The sequence below is a fragment of the Motacilla alba genome, chromosome 8, assembly GCF_015832195.1.
Source record: "Motacilla alba alba isolate MOTALB_02 chromosome 8, Motacilla_alba_V1.0_pri, whole genome shotgun sequence".
In the NCBI taxonomy this organism is placed as follows: Eukaryota; Metazoa; Chordata; class Aves; order Passeriformes; family Motacillidae; genus Motacilla; species Motacilla alba.
The window spans coordinates 7,546,767-7,571,404 of NC_052023.1; the positions used below are offsets into that span (position 1 = coordinate 7,546,767).

Below are 24,638 nucleotides of genomic sequence, written 5' to 3' on the forward strand. Positions count from 1 at the left end.
AGAGAATTAATAAATAATCACTTAAATGAATCATCACTGTTTCAGAGGTGGTTGGAATCTCAGGAATGTAAATACAGATATGTCAAAATGGCGACTAAACTTTACAGTAGGTACTTGGAAACCTTTTTTCCATCTGACTTTTCACAGATGTTTTTGAGCACGTACTTGTGGCTGTGCTCTACTCAGATGTGTGACTGGTGTGCATAACATGCTTGTGCTAGCTTTAATCTACTCAGTGTGTTATTTTCTGATCTTTTCACTTTGTTGATATCCTAAGATTCTGGTTTTTATTTTTTGAGTGGAAGTGTGGACCTCTGCAGCTATTGTGTGTATATTAATTGCTATATTTCAATTCTTTTTCTTAGCTATCTCCTCTGACCCCAGTGGGAATGGGTTGGGGTCAGTTTCAAATACCCTTTAATTTGGTGGATTTCAGTCCCTGGGTTAATATTTTGGGCCAACTTCCCAGCTTCAGTGTCTTATGAGGGTGGGATAGAAGAAATGTCAAGAATACAACAGATGATTTCATGCTTAAGCCCTCCAGTCCGTCAAGGAGAGGATTCCCTGCTTCCTGAGTAGAACGTGTTCTTGGTGCTCCTCTTGTACATTCAAGTAGCAAGTTACTGGTTGGCTTTCTGGAACAGAAAAACTGTATGCAAAGCTAGGCCTGAGTAGGATAATAGATAAAATAATTAGGAGAAACTAAGGATCAAACTGATGACCCATCCTAAATGTTGAAAATGTGCTTTGGTGACCAGTTCACACTCTGTTACCATTGGTACCAACTTAGTCAATGCTTGCAGGTTGCATTTTACAGCCTACACGCAGCCTAATGCTTGTTTCCAAAATAGAAAAACTGTCTCAGTTTTTTTCTTTAAAAAGAAAAATGACAGATGGCAGGTGGGGACTGAATTTTTAATACTCACAAAGATCAAGTTGGTGTTTTAACATCTTCCTCTGCTTGAAAACTTGTTTGTTAGTTGTCCTGTGTAATAGTGCATCTTGGAAAGTGTTACACAGAGATTAGGATGTATCTGGGGTCTGAAGGAGGTTTCTTTGTCATCTTGTCTGCCTCCCCGCTCTTCTCTGACAGTGTTTGTGCATTAGTTTTACCCATGTCTGGGGAAGAGATATTGTCATGGTAACTTTTTTATCCTTTCTTCAGCTGGACTCTTTCTGGGGGGTTGGGGCTAAATTAGATACACATTTTATTTAGAGCTGATGGGGTGCCTTCTATTGATAGCAGGAAAGTCTTGTATGTTGTGAGCTGCTGTTACATGCATAGTAATTTAGTCATCTGCCATTTAATCTTGAACTTGTCTGAATGTTCTTGCTTTTTTTCTTTATGAGCCTTTCTCCAGAAGAGATTTCTGATCTTGTGAAATTATGTTTTTTCTTCTTATTAAAGGAAATGTTCTCAGCTCTTCAGAGCTGTAACATCTCTTTATGTAAAATATGTAACCATTTACTTCTGTCATCAGAAAAAAAAATTCAAAATGAGAAATAAAGGGCATAGTCTAAAAAAAAATTGATCTCTGTTTCATGCTTCTGAGATAACAATGGTTTTAGCTGATTGTGTACTGAGAGTTATACTTGGAATGACAAACATGGTTTAGAGGTCAGTGTTTGGAAATGCATGCAAATGCTGCTGTTCAGATCACAGAAATACAGAGGAAATCAGTGCACTGAAAGTAAAGCAGTGTTAGTGTAATTGCAAGACTATGGAGTCTTATCTCACGGTATTTGGTGTTTATTTCCTCAATTTTATTTTGAATTACAAAGACAAATTGCTTAGCATATCCAGGCTACTGTTTTTAATGCTAGTCAATCCACAGTCAATATGAAACTTGACTCCCCACCTCGACCTTTAGTTCCCTCTTTTTCCCTTCTTTTTTAAAGAGTAGTGTGAAGTGGCTGGCTGCCTTCTTGGGAGTCTGTCCCAGAGCCCTGCTGTGTGGTTGTCAAACCACTGCAATGCTTTTCAGTGAGACAGAAATTGGGGTCTTGTGCAAGGTCCTCTGAGCCCTTTTGTATCCTCCCTAGCAGTTTCCAGTCCTTTTCTTTGAGCCTGCTAGAGACACCACAAATCAATCCTCTTCCCCTTTCCTCTGAGATTTCAGTCAGAAGCAGAACTGTAAATAGATTTACTATTGAACAAGACAGCCAAGTTTTGAATATTGATTTTTCATACTTTCTTTTTTACATTTTTCATTATGTACATCTAAGGAAAGCATTTGCTGACGTTGGAAGCTGGCACTCAGCAGTGATGTGGCCGTACAACCCTCCAGAGGTCCCTTCCAGCCCTCACTATTCCCTGATTCTGTGGGGTTTGATTGCAGCCCCTGTGCAGACCAGTGGCACTCACAGACCCTCGCGTTCCTGCCCACAGTGTGTGCCCCACAGTGTGCCAAGGCAGTTGTTTGGTTGGTTGTGCAGAGAGGAGCATCCTGGGCATCGTGGGTACTTTGGGAAAGAGCATTCACACTCTGTCCTTTCAGTGCTGCTTCAGGAAAGCAGAATTGGAGTCCAGTCCTTGCTTTCATGGTGCACAGACATCCTCACACACTCCTAGAAGATGGGGTTTTTCCTGGGGACTTACAAGCTAAGCCTTCCTTGCAGCACTGAAACCTGCAGCAAAGTACCTGTCAGAGAGAAAAGGAGAAATAGTGAGATGGATTCCATAAGGTCAAAAAGTCCTTTGAACAGAGCTGTGTGCTGGCACAAGAAAAATCCTTTCCTCAAGAGACTACAACAATCATGGGAGTATTTGACTATTTCTGTTATGTGAGAGGCATAGCTACTTCTCGTGCATTTGGGATCAAAGGAGTCTTTTTCCTGCTCTGGAAATAGCATGCTTCTACTTTTGTTTCCAGATTGAAGTGCAGTTCGATAGCTTTTTCATGTTCTCCTGGTTATGCTGCTGAAATGTGATCTTACCTGCTATAAAATTTAACAAAAACCTAAGTTCTCTTTGAAGTGAGACAGAGGTTAAGTGTCTGGATAAGATGCCCTTCTGTAATATTCCTGTATTGTTTTACTACCATCTTTTTATATTCTCATTTTTCTAGTACTAGGGAAATAACAGCATGAAGTTAGAAACTGGTAATGATAGATATAATGACAGATACTAATAGATATTAATGAAATACTAGATCCTATGTGAAGTCCTTGAAAACACCAGTTACCAGAATTTTTGGCTTCAGTGATCTTGAAAACAATCGTCCCAGGTTCTTGAGGGTTATTTTATTGCACAGCAAAAACCAGAAACAGGTGGTTCACCTGGTATTTTAGAGACTGGCCTGCATCTTGAGACAGGCTTTGTTTCTGTGAGAGGGTATGTTTTAAGTTTTGAGAACTCCTGCTAAAAAGAACACGGAAAAATATTGCAGACTTCTTAGGAAAAAGCTAGCTCTCAGGAGAGGCTGCACCTTGGTTTCCTGTCTGTTTCTAGCCATTTAAAAGTCATTATTTCTGATTTTTGGAATTTTCTTTGGTAGGAAGGTTTTGGGTTTACCAGTCTCACCTCTTGGGAAAGTTTATTTCTTTTGCATCCTTTAAATATTAACTTCTGGAATCAGCACTTGAAAATCAGTTATTTCATACTACATTCTATGAAAGTGAGCAATACCTCAGCCTTGTTTCATATTTTTGACCAACATCTGTACTATTTTTCATCTTCATTGGTTGATTTTGCTGCAGCAGTAAGTAAATCTGAAATTGATTGCTGTCAGAGCCATTTTGTTTATAAATTAATAAATTCAGAGAAGATAGAAGTTAATGGAAAATCTTGCAAAGAGCATAAGGAGGTGCAGCCAATTTGTGACAAACTAATGATTTAGTACCACAATGACTTCAACCTTTTGGGAGCAACTGCTCAGCTGGAGTATTGACTTTCATTGAAATTTCGGAAGCTGTCTGCCATTAAGTTTCACTTTTTACATGATGTATATTGCCACAGTTTTAAGGGCTGGTTATGAAAAGGAGGGGGGAAAAAAGCATTTGCTAATTTAAGAACTCAACACTGAATGTGTCTCAAATGCTTCAAGGTCCATCTATAAACAGGGCTTTTGAAAGTAAGAGGAGCTACATAGAAAGCATGAGAAATTTTACCTTTTTTTTCATGTCCTGTTGAAGAGAGAGAGCAAATTGGTACACAGCTAAGCTGTCATCTTCTGCTTCCAAATATTTAGGCATCTGTGCTCTTGATTTAAGGCCCTGCCTATGTGTGGTTGTTCTTGCTTTGTAGTAATATCCTGCCACTGTGAAAGCAGCCACCCTCCTCCACTTCAACATTGCGAGAATGGAGGGAGTTTGTGTTGGTGTAACTTCATTACAATTCAGGCTTCTATGTACAAACAAAGCCTCTGAAACACTTCAGAGCTGCATCATAGCCATGGTTCACTTCTAAAAAAGCAAACCAAAATTGTGTCCTTGACTAAATAGACCAGGAAAACCCTGAAGTGTAGTCCAGCTTTCCTATTGTGCCTCCTTGTAGAACAGTATGCACTGCAGACCAGGTCCAGCCTCCTGAATTACCACTTCATGTCTCTAAAATGAGAGTAAAGCAATGTCCTTCCCTACTATGAATGCTGAGTAAATACCTGCATAGATATAAAATACGTGAGGTGGGTTATTTCTTTCAGAGTTAAGTGGTTTTGGTTTTGTTGAGGCTCTCTCCTGTTCCATGTGTAAGTTCTTGCAGATTGTGGGTTTTTTCAGGTTATACCCAGCTTTGAGTGTTCTTACTCCCTCTTCCCCCCAGTTACAGTAGCGTTCTCTGCAGTTGTGAATCTGGTACTACAGGACTTCATTGATTTCTGTGCCCTGATGGTTTGTCCTTGTATGTGGCTTTGCTCAGCACGAGGACTGTGTCTTTGAAGCTGATGAATTCTCGTGGAGGCCACATGCACAGAATTGTTCCCAAGGCAGGGGAGTGCTGTGCTGGGGGAAGAGGTCACGAGAGCCACTGCAAATACTCTGCACAAGGTTCTGGCATTAATTCTGCTGATGTGAAATGTATTAATATCTCCTGCTGAAATGTGATATTAATGTTTTTGCTGTGTGCAAGTGGATGATTAGATTGTCTGACATTTAAAAATTCCTATTTATTACAGCTCTCAAGTTTGCAAGCTGCTGTTTGAGTAGAGTACATGGGTGGATGTATCCTGTTTGCATTTCTAATGGAGTATTTCATCCTAACGGATAAAATTATACATGAAAATAATCTTTAGCACAAAATCTACACTGTCTGTTTGGCTGCTTATTTTTTTTCCATCAAGGTAGATGTTGTCTGTATGACCTTAAAAAATCCTTATCTCATAAAAGAAAATAAATGCCTTTTAGTCACATTACAAGGGAAAATGGTTCTGTTTCCTTGATCGGACTCAACACAACATCTTTGAAATTAATCTTGAAAAGTTCTCTGATTGATCTGGCTTTTTCTAGGTCACTGAGCTATATTTCCAAAGTGTTTATACAATCTATTGGAATCAATAAACAATTTAAACTGATGTAACTGCAGAATGTTTGCAAGTCCCAGGGAAAATTGAAAGTATGACAAAGAATACAGCTGTAGGAGTTTATTTCGTTTATCAGGACAAACAGTCATTGAAATGAAATGACTTTCCTTTGAACATTGCAATATGATAGTGACACCTTAATCACATAAATAAGTAGCTGGTCATTTTAAAGAGTTGTTATTGTCGATTTTGGGCAAATGGAATCCCTTTATTTATAGTCCAAGAAGCTGTGGAATAAAGCCTGTTTATAAAGTATTTCCAATAGGAGAACTAGAATATCAGAAAAATGTTTCACTTCAGATTATAGTTGTTGTGTTTCAGGCATGATTCTACTTTTAGTTTGCATTTCAGGCATGATTTTATTTTAGTTGCATTTCAGTTGGCAATATTAACATTATTCTTTAAATGTGGATTAGGCCCGATAGCTGTTGCTAAAATTAGACAATAAAAATACTAGAAAACCTAATTAAAAAGAAGCTGATACCATTTTTAATCACACTTAAGGTTTTGATTTTTTTTCCTTTTTTTTTTTTTCTTTTTTTTTGGTAAATGAAGTTTGGGGGGGGCGGGTCTGTGTGAGGGGCCAGCATTTGTTATACCACAGCGCACACTAGTGGACTGATCCATAAAATCTCCTGGAGAGAGAATTTAATAGTTCTCGAATTAAGTACTTAAATCTTCTTCTTGCAGATATGGCCATGTATTTTCTAACTGAATACAATAGCAAGCTGGGTTTTCTCTTTTTTTCCCCAAAAGTAAATACATTTATCTCCAAGGATATTTGTAAATTTATGATTAATAACAATGACCTGAAATCTTACATACGAATTTCATAAAATTTATTTCCCAAAGGCAATCTATTCCAATTTCCCAGAGCAAGCAACCTGAGTGTTGGAAGAACAGCAGCTGCTGTATAAATAAGGGAAAATGCCATGACTTCATGGCTCTATCTTTTATTTGTCAAGTGGGAAATGACTCACTCTTACTGCATCTAGGATGCAGATTTTTAAATGCGCATTTCAGAGGTCCTTTAATATCAGTAAATGTTGTAAATTCTAATGGGAAGCCATAAAATGATGGTATCACTGCAGACCCTTCCCCTTACCTCTCTTCTTTTAAAAAAAGAAAGTGTTTTTTTTCTCAAAACACAGGTGGTAGAGCACATGCATTGTAATGCAGTACATCAAATGGGGTTTGACTGCACTGGGGAAATGAACATTCCTTTCTGCTTAAGGGACTCACACTTCTGTTTCTTTAAAGGCAACGCTTTTCTCCCCTAACAAAATTCTCAAGCCATTTTACTTTCTTTTAGAAGAAGTTATGCGAAATCTTTTAGTGCAACAGATTGCTGGATTCTAGTATGCAGAAGAACTGCACAGCATGAATTTGCCATACATGCTCTTGGGTTTGGAATTATTTGTAAAATTCTCAGGATAGTAATATGAATGTTGTACTCAACTTGGTGACAATTCCTGCTTGTAGTGATCCAAGGATAAACAATGATAAAATCATTAGAAATGTGGAAATGCATCCCCATATAGATTATATGTTATATACTTCCAATATTGTGTCATTTCTTGGCACCATTTCCTGAAGAAAAATAGAAGCATTTTCAAGTAGATGAATTGATTTAAAGAAACTCATAAACAAGCTGAAGATACTGGTGCTGTTTAGAACCAAGAGACAGATATTTTGGACATACAAACAACAATAAGTGAATCCAAATAAGTTGCTTAGATAAAAGAAAATAGAAGATTTCCCAAAAGCAGAAAACTGGTCACTGTCTAGTTATATTTCAGTCTCTGTCTCTGGTAATAAAAGGAATGATCCAAAAGATTGCAAAGAATTCTGTGCAGGTTTCCTGCCTGCAACCTTCAAGATAATCTGGCACTTCTCACTTCTGGGATCCTGCTTCCATTAATTTTTGCATTGCCAGGCTGCTTGTTTTGTACTGAAGCTTTCTCTGTCTACTGGGTTTGTTCTTTTTGAAAGGAGCTGGGCAGTTCTTTAGCTGTATTGAAATTTCTGGATGTTTGGTGAAGGTGAACTGAGCCAGGCACGATCAGACTGGGGATTTGAGAGTGATAGACTGGATAATGAAGGGAATGTGATAACTGGGAGAGAGGAGGGCAGGGGAGCTGGCACTGCCAGTCCCTGTACAGAGCAAACTGTGGAATCTCAGGCTTCAGAGTCATGCTGTTTCTGCACTGCATCAAATTTGGGAAGCCACCAAAGCACATCAGTGTTCCTGGTGCTCCTGATGCAGGCAGGGAATGGCAGCTCCGTGCTGCCGCTGGCTGCTGTTCAGCAGCTCCGATTGCAGTGCTTGCTCTGCCAGCTCACAGCTCTCCCAGTGACCCGTGCTCACATTAGCATGATTCCACATCAGGAGCTGGGGTTTTCTGGGTGCCAAGTCAAGCTCTCAGAGATTAGGCAACATTGAAATGAAGATGCACAATCTTCATTTGGTGCTCTGTCTCTTTCCAGTGTGATGAGCTTGTGTAAGTAAGCATTTCATTGCTTCCCTCCAATTATCCTTTCCTTCTGTTGATGCCTCTTTTTAAAAAAAAATACATTTTTTAATGTAATAACATGGTTGGCATGCAAATGATCATATTCTTAAAATCTTTGTTGCCTCCCTTAAGAGACTGAGAATAATTATTAATACGAAATTTCTGTCAGCTTCTGAACTTGCTCAGAAGGATGAGCTTCTGAGAAGGATGAGAAGGGCTTTTTTTAGTGAAGTGGAAAAAAAATAATCCAAAACATAACGAGCAAAAATCCAAAAGTAGCTGTTTGGTTTAAATTACTCATACCAAGCAAGCTACCTAGGTTTTAATATTAAAAAACAAACAAACAAACAAACAAAAAACAACCAAAAAACCACCCAGACTTAAAAAGCATTTCCTCTCGTGAAATAAAGAAATAAAGAGTGCAGTTGCAAGTTTTTGACTCCCTGTGTTTTCCAATTTGCATGCATTGGGGTTACCTTCCTTTTGATTTGTTCCACTGAAAATAACTTCATGTGTGCAATATTTCCTTTAAAGAGAGGCAAATGAAACCTGATCACTGGGAATAGTATAGCTTTTTTATTCTGTAGGGACCCCACAAACATTACAGAAATATTTCTCAAGTTATAAAATCATCAACATTTTCATGTTTTTCATCTTCTGTTGGTGTTGTGGTTGTTTATGTTTATGCACTGTTTATGCACTGCTTTTCTTTACTTGTACCCCAGAGGAGAAGAAGAATCAAATCGAAACATTGTGTGTGTTCCAAATCAAAGGAGGTAAAGCATTCTTCATAATTAAAAGGAAAAAGAAATCTGAATTCACAGAGTTTTTCAACAAGAAAATATTTCTTCACTCTGTTTTTCCTCTTCCTCTTGCAGATTTAGCACTGGTTGGCCTTCACCAGCAAATGTAGATGAGATCCATAAAAGAGTGAAAAATATTTTAAGGACACACAGTGCTAGACAGCGCCTCATATTTGTAAGTTTGACTGCAAACTCAATCCTTTCTCTTCTCCAAAATGGCTGAAAAAGATAACTGTGCCTACAGTCTTGGATTTATTATAATGTTGGCCTTTGGGACAGCCTTGATTGTAGAAATATGGGTTTGGTGTGTGAACTCAACTGTTTCACGCTGATTTCAGAAGCCTCCTTGTCTTCCACCTTTATGAAGTAGTACAGGCAGCCTCACATGGCTTACTGAGAACAATTATATTGGGGTGTGGTTTTTTTATATTCTGATTCTCCACTCCCAATTTAAGCAAAAATGTTACAGATGTGTAGAACATCAAGGCTTAACATGTTGTGCAGCTGCACATCAGCAGCTGCATGTATCCAGCTGTTTCTAGAGCTAATATTATTCTTCAGATGTGTGATTTTTTTTCCCTTAATTACCTGGCTTTCAATGAACAGAGCTCTTTGTCTAATGAGATTACACCTGGGAACATAGTATTTTACCTTTGATGAAATTTTGAGGTGTGGTTTTAGACAGACAATTTTTTCCTATTGTGATTTTGGGAAACACAGTTTCTCAGAAAAATGCTGGAGCATTGTACCAGCTGAATAAGAAGATTGTTCATCTGCCGAGAATTTAGAATCTTGAGTGTGAGGTGAGGCAAAAGAAAGGTAGGATAAAAAGGTTGTAAGGATGAGAGATGATTATGATACAATGATCATAATGATGATTATGATATAAGATGATGAGGAGCTCTGGCATTCTAACGCAGAAATGTTATTGATGGGGTAGAAGAGACATAAGTCTCCCAAAGTGGAGAAAGGCATCTTTTTTTGCTTCAGTTTCTCTCTCAGAAAATAGAATGTTGACAGAAATCTGCTTTTGAATGTTGGTGCAATTTTAAGTTGCTACTGTCCCCTGTTGTCCACCTTTCCCCTCGGCTGCAGTTCCTTGTGCCAGTGGGAAGTGGCATAAAAAGTGTGGGAGCCCTGATGTCCCCCTCACATTCCCCACTGCAAGGACAGGTGCAACTGGCTGGAATGGGGGGACACCACTGGCTACAGGAAACCCATGGCAGAAGTGATCTTTGTTGTCTTGATCCAGTCTTGCAAGAGGGGTTGAAGAACATCTGTCTTCACTCTGAAGTCCTTATTTATTTATTTAGTTGTTTATTTGTTTGTTTGTTTATTCACGTCCCCAGATTTAGTCATGTTGGGCAGCTTATTGTCTCACCTCATTCTCACTTAATCTGATTATTTTCTCATTTTTGTTCAATGTTCATGTTTACCTTAGTTGTTGTGCGTTTTAACTCAGAAAAACCTTGTCTCATCCATACTAAGACTGTTTGATCTAGCTCATGCTGTACCTCCCTGAATTATTATATTAATGCTATGATTTTTTGAGCTGCTGCCTCTCAAATAGAAGATTCTCATGACATTTTTCTGTGTTTCAGCCACTCAGAATAAGTACAAATCATGTCAAATGCTCCCCTGATGTTTCAATGAACTTAAGATAACAAACTGGATTTCCTGATAGCCCAACACCTTCATGTAATGAACACTTGCACGGCCTGAATCATCTCCAGTGGTTCTTGACTGCTTTCCTCAAACAGTAGACCATGACTTTATGGCAAGGACAGTTGAATGATTGGTTACATGGTCTCTCCATACAGTCAAAAAGACTCTGCAAACATTGTGGTGGAATTCTTGAATTGTGATATTTTCTGTTGGCTTTCTCTTGGTTCACCCTGTCACTTCCAGAATCAAACACTTGCTGAATCCTCACAGGGATTAATAAGCAGACATGATTCTGTGTCCTCTTCTGTTGCAAAATCTTGTGTTTCTGCCCTAAAAAAATCCAGCTATTAGGGTGTTTAATTACCAACCTGATCAAACCAGTGCTCGCAAAGGACCATTTTTCTCACTCTGTTTTCTTCCACTGAGCAAAAGGAAGGGAAGGATGCTACAGAGAAGTCTTGTGGTGAAAGATAGTTGTCTAGAGCTGGCTCATGAAAGCTGTGCTAACAGCAGCTGACCTAATGAAAAAAAGAAAAAAAATACCCTTGCAGTGAGTGCTTTACAATACACCAAGATAGGCTGTGCTTCCTCACATGGCCCAGAATCGAGGCTGTGGTGTTGCTCAGCAGATGGCTGAGGTAAATTGGTCATCTTGAAAGTGAGGGAGTAGTAAAGCAAGTGTATTGGTAATGTGGTGAGCAGATTCTGGCTCCAATCTAGATCCTCTTCAAACTTTGAAAGGTTAAGAAGTACCTCTTACTCTGTTTCACTCCAAAGAGCCTAATACTAAATAACCATTCCCAGAAGCATACAGCTGTGTCTTCCAAAATTTCATTTTCATAGTGCTCTGCAAAATAATGTGACTGGAGCTCTGCTGCAGATTCCTTGGGGTGTCCACTGTACCCTTCTGCTGTGACATTGTGACAGTATCATAATGTTTCCATCTTTTTTTGCTTTCCAGAACATAATTTGCCTCTGGCAAATGCTGCAGAATTTTATTTACCACTGTACCCCATTTCCTCTTTGGTGCTTTGTAGTCTGTGACTGCTGAAGGAAGAGAGCTCTCCTGTTTACAAACACACTTATTACCTTGTATTTCACCACAATAAATTCTCTCAGGTTTTTCCTCATCCATATGCTGCTGTTCAGCTTGTTCTGCATCTTATTGCCATCTACCACTATATTTATTGTCTTTTCTCCCAGTTCTGTGTTACCAGCAAGTGTGATTATTTTTACTGCAGTCTTTTTTCCAATTATTTCTCCTATAGCATGAAAGATGACTTTGTTTAGTAATCCTTACAGCAATTGACTTGTGCTGAAAGCATCACTTAATATCACCCCTTAAGTAGGGTCTTTGCTCTTCAGAGTAGAGTGAGCATGACTGTGTGTGCTGGAATTTCTACCATCCCATCTCAGGTGAGCAGCTGGCTCCCTCCACATGGGTGTTTTGTTTCTTTCTTACTTAAGAGGGCAAATTTGGGTTAATTTATGTCCAGATAGCCTTTGGAAGGTAAAACTGCATTCTAGCAACTGCGAATACCTGACTGAAGAATCATTAGGTGTATCAGATTTTTTTTAAAGTTCAGTAAGCATGTACTCAACCTTGGATATGAAACTGAAGAATTGAGATGTGTGGAATGCTTCTGCCTGGTAAAACCCATGAAATGGATAACAAAATAAGTTTTAGGGGTTTTTTCCCTTTCCTTTTTTGCAAGGAACACAAAAGCAGTAAGTAGTAGGTTTCATAGCATTTTGCCAATGTGTTTATTGGGGTTTATTGAAGCTTCTGCTGTCTGCATAGTTCTCTAGAACCACAATGTCTAGAAATTCTTTCCAGTTTATTACTTGAAAATTATTAGCTGAATTGTACTGAACTTAATTAAAAGTGTTCATAAATGGCATTTGGCTCATTACACTTTGTCCCTTTCTCCCCCAAGAAATGTAAGCACTTTAATAGTCCTCTAAATGGAAAGAAAGTATTTTTGAAATTAGATCATTGTAATCAGAAACCAAGGTAATGAGAATTTGATTTCTGGGTTTTTTTAGGATGATTTGCCTCAGACAAGAGAACCTTCAGATAATATGCCCTTAACTGTGAGTGACCTACGGAGCAGGTATGGAGTTTTTCTCTGACTAAGACAAAACAGGCTCAATATTGCCCTTTACATTTACCTGCAAATTTCTCTTCCCATTTTGAGCTTTGTCCTGTATTGCACAGGGAAAAGGTTTCAGTAGGCGTTACTCATACTAAGCTTTCTCACCTAAAAGCAAAATACAGTTAAATATAATTGTGCCTTTGATGTTGTTTGGCACTGTGTCAGTATAGTCTTCATAAAACACTGGGTTTGAAGCTGGACTTAGCTATAAAAATGATTCTTGGGCATATGTTTTTGGAATTTGTCAATCAGAGGGCAAATGTCACTTTTAAAATAATCACTTGGTTTTTGGGTTTTTTTCCTTAAAACTATGGGAGTGCAAAAATAAATTTAAGTCTATTTAGTAATATGGTTTGAGGCTGAGTTTTTGGATTGTCCTTTTTGGGGGTTTTCTGGGTTGTTTTTAGGGGTTTTTTTGCAAAACAGATATTTGGAAAAGAAAAACATTTTCCAAAAAATACAGCAAATTTATATAGTTTAGTGATTCAGCATGCTGCGTTTCAGAAGCTTTCTTGGAAACCTGAGATCTTAAAAACCTGATTTATGTACATTAATTACTCTGTGTACTCCTCACATACATGACCAGGGTTTAATTTGATAATTTACTGATAAGATACCAATTAAATTGATTTTGATCACTTCTGTAGCAGAAGTTACCAATACTGATGTTCTGTGTGTACGCACGCAGTATTTTGTACAATGTTTTGGGTACCTGTTGGAGGAAAGATACTAAGTACTGGAAGTCTCCTTTGGGCTCCTATGGTTTTTCTGGATTACTTTATATTAAGGGAGAAGTCCTAGAACTGTGGTGCTATATTTGAGAGGTGTTGCCATTAGAAAAGGCTTTATTTTGATAGGTAAATATCACACACTGTTTTCTAACAATGGCACCCCAAATCACCACTGTAAACTCCTGAAAGGAGGGTATTTCAGTGTGGGTACCATAACAAACTTCTACTTGAAATTTATCAGCTCCAAAAAGTTCATTTTCTGATTTGCTGGCTTCTTTAGAAATCCCTGTGATTTGTAGTCCCCTCTGTGCAAGGGATTACTCCAACTTCCATGTGGTTGTGAAGTTGCTGCTGCAGTTGTGTCTCCTGTACCTGTGCTCACTCCTGTATTCTGTGTATCCTTTCTGCTCCCTTATCCTTTGTCCTGACAGCTGGGGCAATTACATTGTTTAGGATGTGTTTGTGAGAGAGAAAGTGCAAGTTTTTGTTTCGAGGCAGCTTTGGGACTTGGAGATTTACGCTGAAACTGCAGACCAGGAAAAAAAAAATGGAAAATAAACCTTAATGCTCCAGAATCCTGAAGTGATGGGATATGAAATGTGGCACTCGGGTTGGGAAAGGACTGCTCCTTGGGTCTAGAGGCCAGCAGCACTGGGGGTGAGACAAAAAGGCCTTGAGGACAGTCACATTGCTGAGTGTTTGCCACAGTGCTCATAAACAGGATACAAGGACAGAGACAGAGTTCATGGAAGGACAGGGTGCTGTCGACCAAATGCTGGCAGTAAAGTAGATGGATGATTGAAAACCGCTGGGAGTAAGGAAAAGGTCTGTGTTTTGTGAAATATTTAGTATATGATTCACTCAGAAAAGAACTTCTGGGACTCTTAAAGGAGATGTATGAGGGAACAAAAGCATATGACAGGTATTTCAGAGCAGGGAGTTGCGTGCAGAAATCCTGCTGTTAATATGATTTGTGAGTGTAATTCCCAGATTGCTTAGTTCAGGTTGTCAGCTGGTTTCCAGTTGAGACAGGAGGGGGAATCTTACCTACCTTGGCTGTAGTTTTGTCCAAGTATTTCATGCACAAGGGGCTGGCTAATGGAAATGCATGAAAACACACACACCCCTCCAAAAAGAGAAGGGAAAATTAAGCCTTTTTTCAAGTCTTTTTCAGTACCAGAATAAAAAACTTGTAGAAGTTACCGTTGGTTTTTGAGTCTTTACTGCAATTAAAGTGTTGAGTTTTGAGTGTCTCCAGGTAAATTCAGCATTTAGGAGAAGGCAAGCACAAAGCTGCTGCTGGAAATGAATTCCAAGGAAAAGAGTGTCAGAGCTGTTTGTTGTATAGTTACAAGTGCTGTGCCTGCTTGTTGGCCTGAGAATTCTCCATCAGAAGGGAGGTGCCACAAACTGCAGGAAAGAGAAGGTGAAACTGCAGTTGTTGTTGAGTCCCCCAGCATGTTGACTTGTCTGCATTTGACACAGGCCTGTGTAACTGCTCTCTTGATTTTGGTTGGTAGGTTGGTTTCTTTGTGTCCAAACTGTGAGGCGCAATTATCTCAGGATGATAAACAGGTTTAAATTTGCTCCATGCCATTGAGTGGCTTTAAATGATGGAGCCTTTTTGAGTAAGTGTGAACGTAGCCTTCCTCTCTTTTTAGTGCTGGAGCCATACAAGAGGTCTTGTTTTATTTGGTGTAGGTTGGCATCACCCTAATATTTGAATGTAAGAAGTTTAAAAGCAAAAAGTGTTACTTCTGGTTTTTTTCCCCATGGGACAGTAGAAGCTTAGAGATGTAAATTTAGAAAACTGATCCTACATCTTCCTCTTCTTTCCCTTTTCTGTTCTTCAGATGAAAACCTTGTATTTTGATGCAGCTGAATACATGTATTCATGGATGTGGCCTAAGGTTTCTTTCAATTTTGTCACATGTTGGCAGATACTAACTTGAGGATGAAGTTTTAAGTGCTGATTTGATTGCAGAAGACACTATCAATAATGAATGACATGTATGTAAGAAGCTGTAAAGCTTCCCTGTGAATTGTAATCCATTTCCTAAGTGAAGATGGTCACCTTAAACTTCACATTTCCAGTTTCATTTCCCAGAGAACATTTGCAAAAGCTGAAGATAACTCAGTCCTAATTTTTAAGTGTCTTAAGTGCCTAAATCTCTGAGCAGATGTGAAAAATGTCATCTCAGTTGTAATTTTTTTCTGATGATTTTTGAGCTTCTTGTTTCATGGTTTATTACGGGGAAATTACTCATTTAATTATATGACACAAACCTTTGTTTTGAAAGTATCAAGAGGAAGCAGATAGTCATGATGTTGAGATATAAACTACTCAGACTTGTCAGTGTTTTGTAATGATTTGCAGAATATAAATTTCACTTCATAGATCTCAGGAATAATTTCTCAAAGCAACTGAAAGATGAGCCTGAATTTGTGTTTAATATTAAAACAGTGGCACAGAAGATGGGGTGGGGAAGGAATCCTGGATTGCCACTATATCAAAATGTAGTTGGTAGAAAACTTAATCCATGATGCTTCCAGTAGAGCACTTTACAGCTGCAACCACAGTAATTTAATATCCCCCTGATAGATTGTCTTCATATTGAAACGGCTGCTTGTGGTTACAATTTCACCTTCAAAGGACACAGAAATCCTATCCTGTTGCTCGTGCCTGATCACACAGCCTGCAAAAATACAGCAAAATTACTGCGGGGTCTCTGAAAATTAATTCTATTTGGGGGCATTACAAAGTGTACTCAGATAAGTGGGGGAGGATTTGTGTGAATGAATAACATGGAGGGGGTGGTTCCCATTTCTTAAAAGTAGCTGCAGTGCAGTTTTTATTTTGGTTTGTGGAAGGCAATCCGTGCTAAGCAGCTCTACATTGGTATTTCTGCTGGTTTTGTGCCACTGATTCCTCTTCCATATCTTGGTTTGATCTTTATTTCTTATCTTCTTTCCTCTGGCAGTTCTCCAGTGCAGCAGAACACTCCTGTTCCCTTGGACAGTGGTGAACGTTGGCCTGGTCCTGCAGCTGTGTACAAAGAGAAGCCTCACAGAGCAATCTTGGAGGAGAGTCTCGCAAAAATATATAGAGAGATGTATGAAAAAACTGCTGGTGCTGTTTCAGAGCACAAAACACATTCCTGAAAGCGACTCACCTGAAAATGCACAGTGTACAGTATTTGCAACTAAACCTATTTTTATACAACAATATTTGTACTCTATTTTTAAGGTGTCTTATGGTTAAGCAGGGTTTTGGAGAAATGGGGATTTGGTCTGGGCTGAAAAAAATGAAATAATTAACATTTCATCCCAAAGAAAAAAGAAACAATAATCCCTAACAAAAAAATCTCCTCCACAATTAAGCAAGATGGTGTTGCTCCTTTGAGACTCTGAACACAGAGTCATTGGAAGACTTACAGGTCTGCTGGACATTCCTGTGTGACATCAACTCAGGTTTCAGCTGCAGCCAGTTCTCATTAAATATCTAAATGTATTTAGCAACTTTAACAGAATTGGTTGAAGAAGCATTATGTCCTGGTGGGCAGAGGGGGGACCCAAAGGGGAATGTGAATGTGAGTGTTGGTTTAAAAGTGACCCACCTAGGACAAAGAGAATTGTTTTCTAGACAATTGCCTTTGAATTGTGTATTTTGGAGAATGGCACAAACTTTGGTACTGTAGGACCCATAGGCATATATTTGAAGTGGTTTTGAGCACCTTTTGTCACAAGTGTTCCAATACTGGGAGAGTTTAAAAGAAAACCAAGCATCCCAGCAGCTTTTGTGTGAGATGAAAGGTCATCTTCACACAGCCTTTGCATTTGAAAGCTCCCACGGTCTCCTAAATGCAGCCATGGCATTTGCCAATACACTTGTCATTTTAAAAATATGAATAAGAAAGGACTGTGCAGGAGGAAAGACCAGAGCTAGTCAGCAACCTCCTTGTGTTCTGTACAGGCCTTCTGAAATTCCTGCATCACAATCCCACCTAATTTGGAGCCTGTCCTTCCGGGTCTGCTGGGATCCTGTTGGCAGCAATCACTTCGTTTTTGCTAAAGGCCACCAAATGTTCATCAGCAGTTCGATGCTTTCCCCAGGGATGGAACCTTTTCAGCCTTGCACTGAGCAGATCCCACATTAGCAGACCAGGGCAAATTGCCCATCCATTGAAAAGCTGAATGTTTTAAAAGGGCAAGAGTGTCCATCTCCTGCTTCCCTCCAGAATGTGGAAAAAACAAATGCCTGTTCTGGCTGCCTCCCTCTCTGAGCAAACAGAGGCAGCTCCACCGATGCCATTTTACCTGTTGTGATTAGATAGAGGATAAAGCTAGCAGTACAGATGGCAGAACATATGACTGGAACCTGCCAGCATGCCTACATAAACAAAAAGTCAGTCTATTCTGCCTTCCCTCCTTTAATGCTGAGACAACATAATTGATTTGAGAAAGCAGTTGGTGAGCAATTCCGCTGGTGGGAGAGCATGTGGAGGGGCTGTGTGCTGCTGTTTCAGGCAAGGGCACGCTCACAGGAGGTGTCTCACATACAGACATTTCTATTTCTTGTAACTGTTGGACAAGTTGAAGTGGATTAACACTGATAACTTCCTGTCCCTGATGCCATTTAGCACATTAGTGCTTTCAGAGGGCATTAGTGGCACCCTCTCACGCTATGGAGAAGTGCTGAGTCACCCTGTGAGGTACCAGGACACTTTTTATTGCAGAAGGGAAAAGCAGAACTTGCCCAAGCTGTGTCCCTGAAGGCATGGAGGCCATGGAGGGCTGTGCTACCAGGACCTGGCGTTCACTGCCCTCTCCAGTGGCCCCATGTTAGTCCACAGAGGAATAGTTTTCTTCCTGCTCAGAAGAGTAGCTGTACTGAAGTAGATCCTGAGTAAGCGGGGCAGATTCTGAGAAATACTTTCCAAGCTGTTGGTGTAAAATTAATCTGTTGAATCCTGAAGGTTTTTGCAGTTTCCTGTATGTGTTTGAGCCGTGAGATTCAGTGTTCTCCTGGCATCCTGCCGTTTTCATTCAGTATTCTCTGTGCATTCCCTCCCCAGTGTCACAGCTGAGTAAAAGTTAGTCTTCTGAAGATTGGCTGCTCCCCTTTGGCCTGATCTGGCTCCCTGACACAGAAAACCTCTTTGATTTTACCCTCCCCAGCAATCCAGCAGATTTCAGTCCCTGTTTGTTCACTGTGTGAGAAGGCCTGAATGCTGAGGAATTGTTGTGGGGTTTTTCTGTATGTTTGATGAAGGACACGAGTTGCCATGAACTGAATACACAAGGGGATGAGAAGGGTTGGGGGCCACTATAAAAAAGCAAGGTGGTGCTTTCAAAAGGTCCAAAGAATGGCTGGAAGATATCTGTTTGATTCCCCTAGCTAAAAAATGAAGCATATGGTAATATGACAACCTTTAGTTCTCATCAAAGATTAAAAATTTTTCACCAAAGGTGAAAACTGGATGGGAGAAAAAAATGTCATTATTGAATTTTGACCAGTATAAATATTCTCAGTGCAGCCTTCTCCTGCAACATAACATCAAATGGAGCGGACAGACTCTGAGTATCTTTGGCCCTGCTCCAGCTGGGAGGGAGATGTGTGTTCAGTGTCTGTCTGAATCAGCTGCTGCAGGAGATGTTCCTCTCCTGGGTCAGAGTCGTTCCACAGCTCACACTGGGATACAGCAAAGAGTGCTCTCTTCCAGGCACTGTGCTGGACATCCAGTTTGGTGAATGGAAAACTTTCCTCTGGAATGTGACTTCAGACCCAAGTTACTCTGATCTGTCCCCAGCATCTTCAAGGCACTTTGTTTTCAGAAGCGTTTTCCTTTTCCCTGTTAGCTCGGGTGGCCCTGCCAGCGCACAGAGCTCTGAGCACGGCTGCTGCTCTGCCCCTGCAGCCTGGGGGAAGTGGAGGCTCAGGCACTGAACCAACACAGCAATAAACTCTAATTGTTTAGTGCACCTTGCCTTCTAATACAATTTAAATCCCTTCTATCGAATGCAAATTTCTAGGTGCCTGAGTGGAGCTTTAAATAGCATTTTCTGAGCTCCTTCTTTATCTCTTGCCATCCACAAAGTTCCAGTGGCAGTGCGATGGCATAATTCCACCCCTGTTGTTTGAGCTCCTAAAGGAAAGCTGCCTACTCAAATCTGGCAATAATGGGCCAGATGAGGAGTGCATTGGTGCATTTCTGTGAGGTCTGTGTCTCTCTCTTGCTCTCCCCAAGTTATTATAACCCACGGGTGTTCTCACCAAAAGCTGTTCAGCTGTTCAGCATCCAGTGATGCTTGCAGGATTGCAATCAGTGCAATATTTAAATCACTCATTTTAGTGAGTCAGACTCTGCTTCCTACTTGCTCCCTTCCCTCTCTCCTATGAATAACTTGGTACAGTTTAGGATCTTGGGCTGGCTTTAGACAAACTGCCTGCCTGTGTTCAGAAGAAATGCAAATCCTTGGCTGACAGTAGCTGCTTTGGAAATCACTAAGTCATTGACCTGATGTGAATTAAAGGCAAAAATGTCAAACTCTTTAATGATTTGCCTTCTCTAAGTTTTTGACTTAGAGGAAGAAAAGCTTAAATTGCTCCACTGAGGATAAGAAGCATAGGGATGGCTGAAGTAATGGGAACAGGTAGGAGCAGCTTTGTAAGATAGATGGGAAAGTTTTTGTGCTCCAAAGCTGAACAGCTTGGGAAGTGATGAGGGCTGTTCTTTGGATTGTGCATCACATGTTTGAATTTTACTATTACTTCAGAGGCTGCCAAAATTATCAGGGGAGGAAAAATATCTACCTGGAGATGTTCAGAATCTATTTTTGGGGTAAAATAACAGAACATGTAGCTCCGTTCAGTATTAAATAGTCTTTTCCAAACTCCTTCTCATTGTTACCTCAGCTGTAAAATGGGGAGTTTGTGCTCTGTTGAAGCTTAATTAAATGACTGTGAAGTGCTTTGGGATCCTGAGGTGAATGTTAAAGAAACTATTTTATGGAAGCCTGGCTGAAAAGTCCCATCTCATCTCCATGTTACTAAAAAGGCTTTATTTTAATTTTCCCAGGTTTATTTTAATTTTCCCAGGTTTATTATGTTTTAATCAGACAATTATTAAACAAATCTTAATCAGATTTAATAGATTTCTATCTTGATCAGAGAGGGCTAGAAAAGATAATGAGCTGCTTTACTACATGTGCTCATAGGAGCTAATCTTTGCAGTTGGTATCTTGCTCAGCTTCTGTCTCCTGCATGATCCAGGTTCATATCCTCACACTGATTGCTCTTACGATACATTTTTTATCTTTTTTTAAAATATAAATTATGTTTTTCATCCTGATGCCTTAGTGTTGTTTGCTCTGTGTACTAACCAGCACTGTTAACATCTCTTGCATCATTTTTCCTCATCCTCTCCCCAGGAACAAAGGGTGCAATGTGACAGTGGAAAATTTTGTGTAGTGTGCCATGGGTTTGTCAGAGAAAGCTGGAAGGAATCTCTGCCTTCCCACTCCATGTATGAGGAATAATTTGGTACATAATTCTGCTCTTCTCGATTTTTAAGCTTGAAATGTTTTCTGAAACACTGAACTGCGCAACAGAATTCTCAGCCTTTTGGCTGTGGTCTCTTGCTGTATCAGTCTGGTGATGTGGAATCTCTGGGTCATAGCAAAGGCCATGGTGTTAATTACTTCAGTCGTCATGGGGTGATCATTATCAGGATGCTGAGAATGTCTCATGAGATTTGTTTGGTAATCAAGGAATTTGAGGAAACTTGAATCAATGAAATGGAGCCTCTTGGTTCCAGTGAGAATGCTTGCAGCTGAGAGAGGGCAGCCCTTCTAGGGCTGATCTTGACGAGCTGCCTGCCTGACAGAAGGGGTGTCTGCCTTAGGTGATGTCTCTGGGAGCAGCAGAGAACTGGTCTTCACCCAGGTCCTTTCAGTCCCAACAAATGCAGCAGCCTTGTGGGAAGTGATTGAAACCCCCAATATTCCTGTTTCCATTGCACAGGATCTATTAAGCACAAGCCCCCTTGATTACTGTTGGCTTCTGCTGCTTTCCCCATGGAATTCAAAACATCATCAACCAAAGCCCTTCAAAGATGTGGCTGTGGCTCCTTTTATCAGTGTTGGCTTGCCAAAGGCATGGGGTTTGTTCCCGTTTTATCTTTGTGAGAAATTCTCTGAAGTGTGGTGATAATTTGTCTGTTTGGCAGCATAAAGGAGCTGCAATCTTTCTCTTTGCTTGATCTATGTGGAGATTGTGCTTTTTCTTGGTGTGCATTTCCCTTCAATTCTGGGTGATTGCCTCCAGCCCAGCAGAGAACTCCTGCAGCCTGAGCAGTGGGATCTGAGCCACCTTCTCACCTCCTCGGGGAAAGGAGTTTGCTGCTGCAAAACAACATCCCTCCTGGTTCATAAGGATTTACTGATCCTGAGGAGACAGCACAAAAATTCTGTTGTGTGGCCAGGCCTTTGCATACCCCTGTGGAGCTGATGGCATGGAATGAAGAGAGCTTCACACAGAGCAGGGTGGGAGCCTGGGAGCAGGGCAGACAAGGAGAGTGGCATGCCATGAATTATGGACTTCTGTACCATGAGTTATCAGTGTAGGAAACAGCCTGGACAGCTCCTGAGTAACAAAAGCACCATTTGCATCGCTGAGTGGTGGTGAATTCTAATGCTTGTATTTGTATTGTTACCCTGACTGTAGCTGTAGGAACTGTTTCATTCAGGATTCCAGTAGTAAACACTTGCTAAGAGGTTGCTTTCCCTGCCTGCCTTGTTTTCACCACAGTCATCTAGTGTTTACATACATTTTAGCCTCTGTGCCATTTTTGAAGGCTTTATTTGTCTCATTTATGTTTCTGGTTTGGATAATACTTAAATATGAAATCCATCTGGGAAACATATTGTATATTCACGTCGAGGGGTAAAACCAGTTTTTAATTAAAATTTTATACAGCACTTGTATTTCACTTTGTCCTGTTTTATTATGAAACACTTCAATCTTCTTCCTAAAACACATATGTCTTGTGCGTTTCAAGATGTTCCTTGTTGCTCATGCAGAACCAGTTTGGGAGCTCTGTCAGCACAGTGCCATATGTTCTGGGCTTCATTTAGCTTCTCTGCCGTTTGTGGAGGCAGCAGATTGGATGGAATGCAGCTCAGCTCGGCTCCATTCTTCTCTTTGTAAACTTGTCAAGAGATAAAAAAAGCAGGGAGAAGGAAAACACTGAGTAATACTCCAGTGAGTTGAATTATCAAGAAGTTATGGGAATGTGGCCAATCAAAATTGAGGTTTCTCATGTATTTGAGGACTTCACTTAATTGCGGCTTTTGCAGAGCCTATAAATTGATGCATCCCTCAGTGCTACCCTGTCTAACACCCAAAACCTCGCTGAAGATTGAGATATAACCCGAGTCATTTGGAAATGACAAGCATGAAGTGCTCGATTCTGCATTGATCTGCTGGTTTAAATTTAAAAAAAATTAAAAAAAAAAAAGAGTAGATTTCACAGAATATTCTGAGCTGGAAGGGACCCAGAGAACCACTGAGGCCAGCTCTGAAGCGTGTGGCTCATACAAGGATCAAAGCCTGCCCTCAGTGTTGTTTGCACCAAGCTCTAACCCCTGGAGCAGGAGCAGGTGGAGGGGTCCTGCTCCTCTTTGGTGTCTTCTGGCTCTGTGAGGATCACACTCCACTCTTAAAGTGCATGGTACTGAAAAGGGGAAGCTCAAGAGTGATGGTGCTCTCTGGCTAAAACAAACACTCACACAATAAAGGTCATTTTTCTTGCCAATCCATTCCTATTTCTTCCCTGCCCCCGTCATCTGACCATGAACCAGTGGGTGCCATCAGCCTTTGATCCATGGCTGGTGTGAAGGCACAGCCCAGCTGGTCACTGGCCATATCCAGGGGTTCCAGGCTCTGCTCTGCCCTGCCCAGAGGTTTCAGGACCATCGCTCTGGCTTTGACAGAGGACAGAGTATTTCTGTGATTCTGTAACTACAGCTTAAAAACAAAACCACCCCCAAAAGAATAAGAAACTGGCAAAAAAGGAATCCATATTTCTCTGCCTCCCCTTTGCTGAGGTGTGAGGCTGGAGGGGAAGGGCACGAGCAGCTGCTTGATGTGGCTGTGGAGAAGTGGGGAGGGAAACTTCTGCAGTGCTGACCTGAGGTCAGTCAGAAATCACCAGCTGGAGTGACATGAGTGTGAACCTGGTTGAAGTGACAGGCAGCTCAGCCCCTGGGACTCTATTTACATATGTTTAAAACAAACAAAAGAAAGCTGCCTTTGTTCCCCAGGAAAATCTATTTACTTGGCATTCAACTCGTGTATCAGCTGGAAGTTCTTTCACAGAAGTAGAAACAAAGCGACTGACATTTGTGCTTTGATGTGAGGCTGCAGCTAAGATTTGATTTTGAAATATGAGAGTAAACTGAAACCACCTCCAATTTAAAGGTGGATTTTTAATGACCTTAAAAGTTTTGAGAAGTTTTTTTTTTTCCTCTTCCCTTAGGGACCAGAAAAAATTATAACAGTAATCTTACTCATAGCTGTAAGTCTACAGAGACAGTGGCCGTAGGTTAATGAAAAATTGACACTGCTACTTGCTGTGCTTCCAGCAGAATATTTTTTTCTTCAAACTGAAGTGAACTATTGCACTGTGTGAGCTGGTTATGAGTCTCACATATTAAACTGGATGCTGCTTTTGTGGAAGCCACAGGAGCGAGTCACAGAACAGCATTTCTGGTTGGAACACATGCTGCAGTAATTATCGGGTTCTTAAAATGGTTGCCCTGGTCCTTCCCATAGAAATAAAGAAAGAAACAATTAAAGAAATGAAGAATTAAAAGTTGCTGGGGTAGTGTGAGCCAGAGAGTGGCAGAGGAGCCGTTCCAAATCATCTCCATTCCAGTGGCTGGTTCCCAGTGCTGTCAAGCAGCCCCACCACAGTCCAGCAGAGAAAGCCCAGAGCAGGAGCTGGGTGCTGTGTGTGCAGATGCTCCTGTTTTGCACTGTTCCACCCTGCTCCCGTGGCACAGGGACTCCCTGGGGGGACACCCTGTGGCTCACAGTTGATCAAGTGCCCTCTGCAGTTTTTTTGGGGACAGCTTGTTCCTGGGAATCAGAAATGGCACCAACTCAGCAGCTGAGGCTGACTTTGGGCTCTGAGGACATAGTGACTGTTTGTTGTCCTCGGCATGGTGGTGCCATCTGGCCACGCTTGGA

General features: G+C 40.6%; 1 protein-coding gene across 5 annotated transcripts in view; it reads left to right on the plus strand.

Annotated features, from left to right (window-relative positions):
• SPATA6 (spermatogenesis associated 6) overlaps window positions 1–16,610 on the plus strand; it is a 36,375-nt gene extending 19,765 nt beyond the window's left edge. The window contains exons 11-13 of one of the 5 annotated variants that reach the window (XR_005257807.1): window positions 8,911–9,010; window positions 12,547–15,397; window positions 16,369–16,496. Coding sequence is in view for 4 of the 5 variants with exons in the window: in XM_038144520.1 (XP_038000448.1) it covers window positions 8,911–9,010; window positions 12,547–12,614; window positions 16,369–16,549 (349 nt within the window). In the remaining variant the exon portion in view is untranslated. The other 4 variants (XM_038144520.1, XM_038144521.1, XM_038144523.1 and 1 more) reach the window with 4 other exon arrangements.
• Window positions 16,611–24,638: the final 8,028 nt, after the last annotated feature.